General features: G+C 69.2%; 2 protein-coding genes across 6 annotated transcripts in view; both read left to right on the top strand.

Moving 5' to 3' along the window:
- MPC1 (mitochondrial pyruvate carrier 1) overlaps positions 1-13,251 on the top strand; it is a 197,826-nt gene that overhangs the window by 168,862 nt on the left and 15,713 nt on the right. The gene's annotated exons all lie outside the window — the stretch shown is intronic.
- RPS6KA2 (ribosomal protein S6 kinase A2) overlaps positions 1-13,251 on the top strand; it is a 100,537-nt gene that overhangs the window by 85,846 nt on the left and 1,440 nt on the right. For 4 of the 5 annotated variants that reach the window (XM_054697970.1, XM_054697972.1, XM_037520707.2 and 1 more), the window contains 7 exons: positions 59-184; positions 2,753-2,842; positions 5,714-5,872; positions 7,473-7,634; positions 9,030-9,106; positions 10,331-10,448; positions 11,855-11,992. In XM_054697970.1, the coding sequence (XP_054553945.1) occupies positions 59-184; positions 2,753-2,842; positions 5,714-5,872; positions 7,473-7,634; positions 9,030-9,106; positions 10,331-10,448; positions 11,855-11,992 (870 nt within the window). The remainder of the gene's footprint in view (positions 1-58; positions 185-2,752; positions 2,843-5,713; positions 5,873-7,472; positions 7,635-9,029; positions 9,107-10,330; positions 10,449-11,854; positions 11,993-13,251) is intronic. The other variant, XM_054697971.1, reaches the window with a different exon arrangement.

The following is a 13,251-nucleotide window of genomic DNA, read 5'->3' as shown; positions in this document are numbered from 1 at the left end:
CCCCCCTGTGCCCCAGCGGCCGGTGCGGAGCAGCCCCCTCAGCTCCTGTCCCCCACAGCAACTCCACGGGAACAACATCCACTTCACTGACGGCTACGAGGTCAAGGAGGACATCGGCGTGGGCTCCTACTCCGTGTGCAAGCGCTGCGTCCACAAGGCCTCCGACGCCGAGTACGCCGTGAAGGTAGGAGACCCCGCCGGCCCCGCCGCGGCCCTCCACGTGCGCAGACAGGGCGAGTCCTCGCGGCGGCTCTGCGTGTCAGACGGGCCGGACGGAGCCAGGCCGGGACCCGGCGAAGGCAGAGGAGGGCCAGGCCGTGGGGGCGGAGGGCGGCCGGCGGCCGAGCGAGCTGAGCAGGTGCTGGCGTGTTTGCGGGACCGGCGGGGAGTGGGCAGGCGCGCTGTCAACCGCGGAGAGCGGCCACGGAGAGCGGCCACGGAGAGCGGCCACGGTGACCACAGAGCTCCTCTGCCGTCCCCACCGGGCCGCGGCTTCCGTGACGGCTGCGGTGTTTGAGCCGAGGGCCCAGGATGCCGGTTGTGGCCCCTGGGTGCTCACACGTGAGCTGGGCTGAAGCTCCTGCTGACGTCAACTCTAACTCACGTGGAAAGCCGCCCTGGCCCACGGCCTCCCCACTGAACTGGGCCTGAGACGCCAGGGGCCAGGGCCGGCCTGCGGGCCGTCACAGTGCTCGTCGGGCAGGCCCCAGTTGGCCGGTAACTCCGTCTTTGCTCCGAGGCCACAGGCAGCTGTGGACCCAGGTCCTGTTTCCCTCTGCTGCCCTCGGCCCAGCGCCCCGCCTGCTCCAGGGGCCATATCCTGAAACTCCCCGGGGCCAGGGGGCGGCTGCAGACGCTTGGGGGACTCAGGGCCATTCAAGGCCACACCGGCACCCCGGCCGCACATGCCGAGGATGGGGAAAGCCTGGGTCCCGCCTGAGACGTGCGGCGCCGGTGCCGCCTGCCGTGGACCTCAGGAGAGAGGGTGGGCAGGGCCGGCCCCGTGAGGGCAAGGCTGACCTCGAGCGGGGCTGAGGGCCCCCCTTACGGACAGACGCGAGCCCGAGGCGAGGGCCCGGAGGCGGGTTTGAGCGCCCCAGCCCCGGGCACGGAGGACGGCTGCAGCGCCGCGCGGCAGGGGCGGCCACCAGAGGCAGGACGGCCGAGGGCGAGGAGACGGCCGGGCGCGCCTCTCCCTGCAGCGGCTCGGGAACGAGGTCTCAGAGCCCCGCACGCGGCCTCGGCCCGCTGATCGCCTGTCCCCGGGGAAGCGGCCCCCCCGGCCCCCGTGCCAGCAGGCCGGCGCCCGCGGAGCCCGGGTCCCTGGCTGGTCCCTGGCTGGCGGGCGCGTCCGAGGAGGCCCCGGCGGCGCTCACAGCGGCCGCCGCAATGAGGCTGCGTTTCCCAAGCCTGTGACGCGTGACCCGGGAGAGGCCGCGGGGCGAGGGCAGACGCTGGACGTGAGCAGAGCGTGTTTTCAGTCCAAGAAATTGACTGGCATGAAAATCTGCGCGTTCCCGGCAGGGAGACTCGGCGCGCTCCCTCTCGGCGCTCGTTCCTGTGCCTCGGGGGAGGCGTCCGGTAATCCGGGAGGGGGGGGGCTCCGCCACCTGCTTCCCAGCGGGTGTCGCCCTTGGCCCCGGCAGCTGCCACCGCGTCCCTCCGGCCGCGTCCGGGTCTCTGGGTCTGTGCCGCCGCTGCAGGAGGTCAGCTTCGCCGCTGTCCCGCTCGCCCGGGCCGTCGGGAGGGCGAGAAGCCAGACTCCGACTCGCGCCCGATCGCGCCCCGATGCCGCCCTTTCACACGAGCGTTCACTGGGAAAGAACGATGAGCCGCGGCTGTTCGCCTCCCACGCGTGGAGATCGCGGCTCCCAGAGAGGGGGTGGCCCCCGGGACCGAAGCAGCACGCGCCACCGCGGCCCGGGAAGGCGCCCCCAGCGGGGCGTTCCGGAGCGCGCCGTGGGGTGAGGCTGTGTGGACGTCGCCCCTCTAGACCCAGGCTGGGGCCTGTCGCCAGCAGACGCCACCCGGTGTCCTCCCTGAGAGCTCCGTGGAGTTCAAAGGCGAGAGTGGCCCCAGGGGGGGAGCGTGTCTTCTCGTCTCCGGCAAGGGGTGCCCTGGGCGCCGCCCCGGGTGACACCCGGCTCGGCGGGGGGCTGGGGGGCTGACGCGCGGGAGGAGCAGGCAGAGTTGCTCCGCCTCGGGGACAGCAGAGGCCCGGGTGCTGCCCGGCATCCTGTCCGGGAAACGGGAAGAGGCTGAGCCGCGTGACGGGCCCCGGGCCGCCACCTCACGGCCTGGAGCGAAGCGGCTGCTGCCTCCCCGCAGCCTCCGGGCAGAGCGGCTCCGTGTTCCCCGAGCGGGACACGCCCGGGGCGCGGGGGAGGGACAAAGGGCTGCTGTCGCTGCGGCCTCTCGGCGAGAAGCTCGCCCGTGGCTCACTCCCGGGCCGTGGCCGGGGCTCCCGCTGGCGTGTGTGGACCGGGGCCAGGGCGCGGCCGGGGCTCGTGACGGTGCCCGGTGCGACCCCGCACAGCGCCTGTGGCAGTGGCTGACAGCCCCCCCATGGGAGGCGCCCCAGCCCCCGCCTCCATCCAGCCTGTCGTGTCTGAGAACGAGGCTGCCTGTCCCCTCTGAGGTCACTCTGGTGCCCGCTGGGAGGGACGGGGCCGCCCTGAATCTCCGGGCGCGCGTCGCCGGCGGGAAGAGGAGCGGGACGCGTGCAGCCGCCCCACCCGCTCGCTCGTTCCAGATCATCGACAAGAGCAAGAGAGACCCCTCGGAGGAGATCGAGATCCTCCTGCGGTACGGCCAGCACCCCAACATCATCACCCTCAAAGACGTGAGTGGTCTCGGCCCACCTTGCAGCTCCGCGCGCTGCTCAGCCGCCAGGCCCACCGCCCGCTCTGCGCCCCGTCCGCCGGGGCGGGGTCCGCAGCCCCGGGGCACTGCCCGGCCCTCCAGCGGCACAAGGGTGAAGGCGGACGTGTCCGCCGTCCCGTGGGGTGGACGTGGGGGGGGACCAGGAGGTGCCACTGGCCTCGCTGGGCGGGGCGGCGCTGCCCGGCTCTCTGCTGGCGGCCAGAGGTTCTGGGGCGGGGGGAGGCCCTGCGGGGCAGCCGGCCAGCCCAGCGCCCCGCAGGGCTCAGGAGGGGACAGAGCCCCCATGCGGGCACGGGAGAGCCTCCCGGGCCCAGGCCAGCCGCGATGCCGGGAGGGTCCGGCGGCCTGTTTCAGCCACTTCCCCCCCCCCCATTCTGGCTTTGTCAGCTCCGCAGGGGTCATGGGGGGGCTCCTGGGCGTCAGCCTCCACCTTGGTGCCGGGGGCGGGGCCGCGGGGACAGCCAGGTTTGCTCTCCCAGCCGCGGGTCTGAGCCACAGAGACGCCTGCTGCGCCCTCCACGCCCCCCAGGCAGGCGCTGCCCACGCCGCCCACACCCGAGGCTGCCGGCCAGGCTCCCCCGACCCGCCCGCACACCACACACACCACACACACACACCCCACACACACCACACACACACACACCACACACACACCACACCACACACACACCACACCCCACACACACCACACCCCACACACACCACACACCACACCACACACACCACACACACCACACCCCACACACACACACCACCCCACACACACCACACACACACCACACACACCACACACACCACACACCACACCCCACACACACCACACACACCCCACACACCCCACACACACACACCACACACACCACACACACCACACCACACCACACACACACACCACACACACACCACACACACCACACACCACACCACACCACACACACCACACACCACACCACACCACACACACACCACACACACACACACCACACACACCACACCCCACACACACCACACACACACCACACACACCCCACACCCCACACACACCACACACCACATACACCACACACACACCACACACACCACACACACACCCACACACACCACACACACCACACACACACCACACACCCCACACACCACACACACACCACACACACCACACACACCACACCACGCCCCACATACCCCACACACCACACACACCACACACACACCACACACCCCACACACCCCACACACCCCACACACCCCACACCACACACCACACACACACACACACCACACACACCACACCCCACACACACCACACACACACCACACACACCACACACCACACACACACACCACACACACACCACACACACCACACCACACCACACACACACCACACACACCACACACACCACACACACCTCACACACCACACCCCACACACACCACACACACCCCACACACCCCACACCACACCCCACACACACCACACACACCACACACACACCACACACACACCACACACACACCCCACACACACCACACCCCACACACACCACACACACCACACCACACACACCACACACACCACACACACACCCCACACACACCACACACACCACACACACACCACACACCCCACACACCACACACACACCACACACATACCACACCCCACACACACCACACACCACACACACACCACACACACCCCACACACCCCACACACCGCACACACACCCCACACACACCACACACACCCCATACACACCACACACACACCACACCACATACACACACACACCACACACCCCACACACACACACCACACACCCCACACACACCACACACACCACACCACACAAACACCACACACACACCACACACCCCACACACACCACACACACCACACACACACACCGCACACGCCACACACACTCCACACACCACACACACCACACACACACAGCACACACTCCACACACATACACCACACACACCCCACACACACCACACACCCCACACATACCACACCCCACACACACCACACACCCCACACACACCACACACACACCCCACACACACCACACACACCACACACACACACACACACACACCACACACACCCCACACACATACCACACCCCACACACACCACACACACCACACACACCCCACACACCGCACACACACCCCACACACACCACACACACCACACCACACAAACACCACACACACACCACACACACACCGCACACGCCACACACACTCCACACACCACACACACCACACACAGCACACACTCCACACACATACACCACACACACCACGCACACACCACACACACTCCACACACACCACATATACACACACACCACACACACACCACTCCACACACACACCCCACACTCCACACACCACACACACACCAAACACACCAAACACACACCATACCACACACACAACACACCACACACACACTGCACACATCTCACACACACTGCAAACACACCACAAACACATATTACACACATCACATCACACACCAACTACACCACACACACACTACACACACACACACACCACACACCCCCCATTGGGTATGTCCGCTGTCCCCGCCAGGGCGCTCCTGTCCACCATCTCCCCTCCGCGGCCGTGGAGCCAGGTTGGGTAGTGGCCCTGGGCCCTGCCCTCTGGCCCCCCTGCCGCCGGCCGGGAAGCGGGAGTCCTGAGGCGCCAGGGCCGGCGTGAGGAGCAGCCTCGCGGGCGCGGGAGCCCGGCCACAGGCGGAGGGGCGGGGTGTGCCGGGGCCGCGCGGCGCCTGACGCCCCGCCCGCAGGTGTACGACGACGGCCAGTGCGTGTACCTGGTCACGGAGCTGATGCGCGGCGGGGAGCTGCTGGACCGCATCCTGCGCCAGACCTGCTTCTCGGAGCGGGAGGCCAGCGCTGTGCTGTGCACCATCGCCAGGACCATGGACTACCTGCACTCGCAGGGGGTGAGCGCGCACCCCTCGCGCCCGGCCTGGGCCGTGCCCGAGCAGGGGGGCCGGGCAGCTGCGGGCGTGCACAGCCAGGAGGAGGCCAGCGCCGCTCTGCCTGCGCAGGTCCCGGGGCGCGGTCGTGTGCCGGCACCCGGCTTGGCCACTGGGGGTGCCCCGGCTTGCCCCCCCTTCACCGCTGCCCCTGACTGCTGGCCGCGCCCGTTCACAGTGGGGAGACCATGGCCAGAGGGGCGAGGCGCTCGCCAAGGGCGCGCAGGTGAAAGGGGCAGAGTCGGGCTCCAGACCCCGCTCGCAGGCCCTCACTTCCTGGAGGCAGCTGCGTGGCGCCCATTGGTCTCCCACCCTGCCTGGGGCGCCTCCCCCTGCCCTGCGCCCCTCTCAGCTCCTCCCAGGAGGCGGTGCTCCCTGCACCCCTCTCAGCTCCTCCCAGGCAGGCAGTGCTCCCTGCACCCCTCTCAGCTTCTCCCAGGCGGGCGGTGCTCCTTGAGCCCCTCAGCTCCTCCCAGGAGGCGGTGCTCCCTGCACCCCTCTCAGCTCCTCCCAGGAGGCGGTGCTCCCTGCACCCCTCTCAGCTCCTCCCAGGCAGGCAGTGCTCCCTGCACCCCTCTCAGCTTCTCCCAGGCGGGCGGTGCTCCTTGAGCCCCTCAGCTCCTCCCAGGAGGCGGTGCTCCCTGCACCCCTCTCAGCTCCTCCCAGGAGGCGGTGCTCCCTGCACCCCTCTCAGCTCCTCCCAGGCAGGCAGTGCTCCCTGCACCCCTCTCAGCTTCTCCCAGGCGGGCGGTGCTCCTTGAGCCCCTCAGCTCCTCCCAGGCAGGCAGTGCTCCCTGCACCCCTCTCAGCTCCTCCCAGGAGGCGGTGCTCCCTGCATCCCTCTCAGGTCCTCACAGGCGGGCCGTGCTCCCTGGGCCTCAGCTTGCAGGCGTGTCTGAGCCGGCCCTTCCCCCACCGCCACACAGGGGGTCTCTGTGTGGTCAGCAGGGGCTGGGTAGGACATCCGGGCTTCTCTGGAACCCAGAAACAGTTCTTTGCACAATGGATTCCCAGATTTGCTTCTGTTAACGCGAGCCAGCCACGGCCTCAACCCAGGCCTCCAGAGTCCTTGCCTGGCTCTGCTGGCCGCGCGTGGCCCTCCAGCTGCCCTCTGGGCCTGCAGCGGGGTCCTGTGGGGGCGGCGGGGACGCGCAGGCTCCGGGCCGCCCGTTGGCCTCTGTCCCCTCTCTGGGAGCTCGCAGTGTGGTCAACAGCCCCAGCGCGGAGGGTGCCGGCCCTGCCATGCGGCAACTGGCCCGATGCTCGCCCCACTTGGCACCACCCGGCCCGCACGGGGGCGGCTTCTGGGTGTCTGTGGGGCTGGTCCCCGCCCGGGCAGAGGCCTCTGGCCCCGACTCCGCCCCTTTGGGGCCTGCGGGGCACTCGGCACAGACTGGGCTGGGCATCCTCTTAGCTGCACCCTGCGCCGCCCGCCTGGATGGCCACCCGCTCCCTCCTCCGTTCACGCGTCTCCTGGGGGTTGGTTCTGCGCTGGGTCCCCAAGAGCAGCGGCCGGTGGGGGATACCAGGCCGCAGCCGAGCGCCCGCCACGCGCTGCCCGCAGGTGGTGCACCGCGACCTGAAGCCCAGCAACATCCTGTACGTGGACGAGTCGGGGAACCCCGAGTCCATCCGCATCTGCGACTTCGGCTTCGCCAAGCAGCTGCGCGCCGAGAACGGGCTGCTCATGACCCCCTGCTACACCGCCAACTTCGTGGCCCCGGAGGTGAGCGGGGCCTCCCCGGAGCGGGCGGGGCGGGCGCCGGCCGGGCAGGGGTTGAGGCAGCAAGAATCAGCCAGACCTGGCTCCCTCGGGGTCGCTTCTTCGTCTCACTGCCCGTTTGTGGAACTGCTAAGGCTGTTTCCATGGCAACCGTGTGGTGCTGCAGGCCGTTTTGACAGACCCCCCCCACCCCCGCTCTGCCCCAGTGAGAACCGAGGTGCCCGCGGGCTTCCTGGGGCGGAGCTCGCAGTCCTTTCTCTGTGACAGAAGCACGTGGGGACCAGGCTCCCCCTAGGGCTGTAGTGGTTTGCAGGTGCACCCCAGAGCCAAGGGCCCCCGCCTGGCCCCAGAGCCTCCATCCCAAGCCCCTCCAGCTCCGAGCCCGGCCTCCGTCCCATCAGGTCCTGAAGCCGCCGAGGAGCTCCGTGGCCGGTACCCCTGGGTCAGCCTCGGCAGAGGACCGAGCCAAGAGCCACTCCCACCGGCCACTGAGCAGGCTCACGACCCCCAACAGGCAGGGTTCGGGGCGGCCGGGTCCCCAGCCGGGGTGCCGCGAGCGGGCCTGACAACGGAGTTGTGCTTTGCCCCTCGCCATGGCCGGACGCAGCCGTCCTGGCCAACTCAGGCCCCGCCACCCAGCGCTCGTGGGCCTCCTCGTGCTGCTCCCCCCTGGGTGTGTCAGAGGGTTTCCGGGGTGGGGCCAGGCCGGGCCCCAACTCGCTTGCCAGAGAACTGGATGCGGCGCGACTAAGCGCTGTGGCAGGAGCCGTCACGGCGGCGAGAGCAGACACTGTGCCCATGGCCGTGCAGTGCCCGTGGCCGCACCAAAGCGCGGGAGCAGCCGGGTGGCCGTGCACAGCCGACGGACGCGCAGCACAAGGCGAGGCCTGACATGCAGGAGCTGGCCCGCGGCCTGCGGGCGCCGCCCTGGGGGCCAGCGGGTGACCCGCTCCCAGCCCCGGGCCGCCCAGGGTTACAAAGTGGACGGGCATCGCGGGGCACAGGGCCTCGTGTCTGTGGGCATAGAGTTTGCAGGAGGGCAGGGGATTCTGGAAGTGGGTGGCGCATTTGCACGAGGTGAACGCACTTGCGCCCCTGAGCTGCGGGCCCAGGTGTGGGCGGGAGGGAGCCTTCCCCTTGGAGATACTTTGCCGTAATTTTAGGAGGCTCTTTGGCCTTAAACATGAGCCTTCAACGGGTCCTCTCCGACCTGTCAGGTGGCCAGCAAGCCCTCTGGCTGCCCGGCGCTGGCCTTTAGGGGCCGGGGGCAGATGTGTGTGAGGGGGCTGATGGCAACGAGCCTCCACCGCCTGCCAAGTGGGCCACGGCCGTGCTCCCTGCCGCATGACCCGCCCGGCGCGCCCGTCAGAGCCGCCACCTGTGTCTGCTTCCCCACAGGTCCTGAAGCGGCAAGGCTACGACGCTGCGTGCGACATCTGGAGCCTGGGGATCCTGCTGTACACCATGCTGGCGGGGTGCGTGCAGCCTCCGGGGCCGCGGTGGGGCGGGGCCTCCCGGGACCGGGCGCCCCCCACAGATGCACACTCACAGGTCTTGGGGGGGTCATGCAGACTTGCTGAGCCCCTACGAGGAGGAGCCGACCCGCGCATTGCTTGAAAGGCTCTCCAGGGTGAGGGAGCTGGGACCCCAGAGTCAGCCATGGCCCACGTCAGCCCCGGGCACCGCGCTGCTCTCCTCCAGGGTCCACACAGCCCGTCCTTGACAGCGTCCCCTTTGCCAGGGCCGGGCAGCGCAGGCCCCGCGGGTGCAGCAGACGGCCAGCTGGCGTCCCTGTGACCGCTGCGGCAGGCCATGCGGGCGGGTTCCAGGAGGGCTCAGCTGTGCCTCCTCCCAGCTGAGCGCCACTCCCAGCTCCAACCCCAGCTGGATTTCTTGGCCCCAGTGGCCACTTCCCTCCCTCACTTTTGAATGCGGAATAGACGGGGCTCCCCGTGCCATGGAGGTGTGGACGCCTAAGAACTGGGCGTTTGTGAGAGAGTTGCGTGCAGGGAGAGCTTTGGGAAGGCCCGAGGCCACTGCCATCTTGTTCACTGCAGCGAAATGGACAGGATGACCTCAGGAGGGGGCGAGGGCCTCCTGCGCTGTGGCCTTGCTGCAGCCAGCGTCTCGGTGGGGCGGCCCGGTGTCTCAGCACGGGGGAGCAGAGGCGAGGCCTGCGGGTGCCCTGGTTCTCACTTGGCATTGGCGTGGCCGGTGCCACGGGCTTGGCCACTAAAGGCGGTGCTGTGGAGCTGCCACTGCTGGCGGCGGGCACCAGGCGCCCAGCCTTGCAGGGGACAGACAGACGCGCTTACGGGCTCCCTGTGCCCACCTGGGTGTGTCCATGGGCATCACTGCTGCGGCCGGGAATATTTTCCTCCAGCTATTTGCAGTTGAAGCTCAAAAATTAACTTGTCAAAGCTGCGAGTAGGGCGTGGGCAGCGCTGGGCCTCCGGCGCAGAGCAGGCTCCATGCACGTCCCGCAGACAGCCGTGGCCGGCCCGCGTGTCCCCAGGCCGCTCTGGCTCAGAGGGCCGTCGGCCCTGTCCTGCACCTGCTGGTGCGACCCGGGGAGTAGCTGAGGGCCCGGCTGAGCTTGATCCTGGGCTCAGCCCGGAAGAAACCCTCCCTCCCCGCCTGCGCCGGCTTCCCTTCCTGCTGCCCTGGACGCTCAGTGCCCCGATGCGCTCGTCACACAGGTTCACCCCTTTTGCCAACGGACCGGACGATACTCCTGAGGAGATTCTGGCCAAGATTGGCAGCGGGAAGTACGCGCTTTCGGGGGGAAACTGGGACTCCATATCGGACGCGGCCAAGGCAAGTGCAGGCCCATCACCCTTCCTTCCCGGGCGCTCCGCGGCAGGCCAGGGCAGTGCAGCCGTCTCGGCCGCACACGCCTTCTTGAGCCTCGGCTGAAATGAATGTAAAGGAAACACGGGACACTTGCGCGCGCCCAACGGGCTTCCAGCTGGTCTCCAGAGCAAGGGCAGCAGCAGGCGGGGAGGACAGGCTGCGTGAGTGTGGAGGGCAGTACCATCCCAGGAGCACACAGTAGGGCGGCAGGCTGCAGACGCAGTGCGTGTTGCGGCTCAGGTCCAGGCTGCCTGTGGCAAGCTCTTTTCAAGATCTCTGCTGACAGGACGCCCCCCCGTACCGTCGGTCTGCCCCTGACTGACGTTCCACCTCAGCCCGAGACGTGTAGGCGGCGTTGACCCAGTGCAGGCCAAGCCCGGCCCGTTGGCGCATTTGCCACACACGCAGCTGTGAAGTGCCGCCCCGGTGTGGGGCCCGGCTCTGTGGCCACAGCGCCTGTCCCCTGGTCCTCCGCAGTCCGCTCTGCGGCCAGCTTGTCTCCTCACCCCAGACTGAGTCCAGCTCAGCCTCTGACTAAATAGTGGGCCATGACCCAGCACGGGTGAGCAGCGCGCCGGCCTTTGCTTCCTGTAAGATGACTGGGGGGCGCGCAGAGAACCGGGGCCGGGCCCTGCCGGTGCCCTCGCTGTGCAGCCTCGTGCAGCCACGGAGGCGAGGGAGGGCGGCGGTGACGGCGAAGGCCACGCTGGAGGTGCCAGAGGTCGCGTGGAGGAGTTGAGGGGTGAGCGTGGGGAGAGGGTGGTGAAGGCGGCAGAGTTGATGGAGCTGTGAGGGCGAGGTGGCCGAGGTCGTGACGGAGGACGTGGCGGGGGCCGTGGCAGAGGTCACGGCGGAGGTCATGGCCGAGAGCCCGAGGGTCCGCGGGTCTTCCCTGGCGCGGGTTCTTCACCACCAGCCCCGAGCCTCGTCGGCGAGGGGGAGAGACGGGCCCGTTCCCAGGGCTGCGGTGGCTCCGAGGGCCTGAGCCGCGGGCAGGGCCTGGCGACGCCGTGCGGAAGCAGGCCACACTGGGCGTGGCGCGTGCACACGAGGCGTGCCTGCATGCGCTCTGCGCGCGACGTGTGGGTGTGCCATGTGCGCGTGTGTGCGTGTGGCTGTGGAGCAGACTCGCCTTCACAGCGCCGCAGGGATGAGCGTCCCCCTGTGCTGGGCTCAGAACCCCGCCGCCGGGGGGTGTGCACCGGCGAGCCGCGCTGGCCGTTACGCAGATGCCGCGAGCGCGTCTCTAAACCTGAAGAGAGATTTGAGCCCAAACCCGCAGCCACCCCAGACAAGGCTGGGTTTGGCCCGAGAGGGGCCGCGACCCCGTGGGCGGCCCCTGCCACACCCGACCGGCCCCTCCCCCGCAGGACGTCGTGTCCAAGATGCTGCACGTGGACCCGCAGCAGCGCCTGACGGCCGTGCAGGTCCTCAAGCACCCCTGGATCGTGAACAGGGAGTACCTGTCCCAGAGCCAGCTCAGCAGACCAGACGTGCACCTGGTGAAGGTGGGTGCGGGGCAGGGCGGCACGTGGGGGGCCCAGGGGCGCCGGGGCAGCCGCCAGCCGGGAAGCGCCATGCACGCAGCCGGTGACAGCCGGTGACTGGGGAGCCGGAGCCCGGGTGACGAGGGCGAGTCAGAGGCGAGAGGGCGGGGAGGAGCGGAGAGGGGGTGCCCACGGCCGACGACCTCCAGCCCTGAGCCCCGCTGGGCGAGGTCTGCACGCTCTCCCCACGGCCCGGCAGAGCCATTTTCGACTGCGTGAGCCAGAGTCCGCCTGTCTGCGGTGCCTCGCGGGGCGCAGAAACCCCAGGACGGAGGCCTGTACCAGAGGGTGGGCGGGGGTGGCTGGCCAGGCGGACCCGGCCTGCTCTGGGCCTTCCTGACAGACCCCTGGGCCTGTGCTCCGGGGGCCTGGCTTGGCCACTAAGGATGGAGAACCCTGAGACCCGGGGCCGCGAGGCACAGCCGCAGAGCAGCGGGGGCAGGCTCCCCCCACCCCGCCCTCACTGCCCGCCACGGGCTCCGGCTCCACTCGTGGGTGGACTCTCCCCCGGCCTCCCCGGCACTTCTCACTTGTGGCCTTGAACTACCTGTGCGAGGAAGCGGCGTCCTGCACCTGCGCCCTGGCCTACAGCCCAGATAGACTGACGGACGTCCGGAGGTCTGGGGGTCTCCGCTGCTGGGGCGAGGGGCTCCCCCTCCGTGCGTGGGGCTGCGGAGGGGAGGCTCCGGCTCAGGCTGGGCCAGGCGGCTCACCGGTCCAGTTAGCAGGCAGTGGGGTCCAGTGAGCACCCGGGGGGGCATTCCAGTCGCACCCCCTTTCCAGGGACCTCGCACCCCACCCTCGGGTCACTGCTGCCATGCCCTCAACTCAGCAAGGCGAGTGGGGCCTGAGCCCCCAAGCTGAGTCTCGGGACGGGGTGCCTGGGGCGGGATCCCTCTCTGGAGAGGCGTGGCCTGCCCCGCCAGGCGAGTGGTCCAGTCAGGGTGTCTGCTGGACCAGCCCCCAGGACTGAGCCCAAATCCAGTTCCCCAGGCGCGTCTCGGCTTCTCCGGCGGGGCAGAGCCACAGGCCAGACCCAGTCCTCGATCCAGGAGCCCCGAGGCCCCAGCCAGACCCGGCCCCACCAGGAGCCCAGAGCCGGTGACCTTCTCCAGCGGTGCCATGCGGCTCTGAGATGGTCACGGGAGGTGGCCCGGGATGAAGAGGGACGCAGAATAAGAAGCAGGTCCCGCCCCGCAAGGGCCCCTGTCCTGAGCTGT

This window comes from Talpa occidentalis, unplaced genomic scaffold (assembly GCF_014898055.3).
Source record: "Talpa occidentalis isolate TD23 unplaced genomic scaffold, MPIMG_talOcc4v2.1 talOcc4.2, whole genome shotgun sequence".
Taxonomy (NCBI): domain Eukaryota; kingdom Metazoa; phylum Chordata; class Mammalia; order Eulipotyphla; family Talpidae; genus Talpa; species Talpa occidentalis.
Note: the sequence above shows the minus strand (reverse complement) of the source record. Positions and strands in the feature narration are given on the sequence as shown.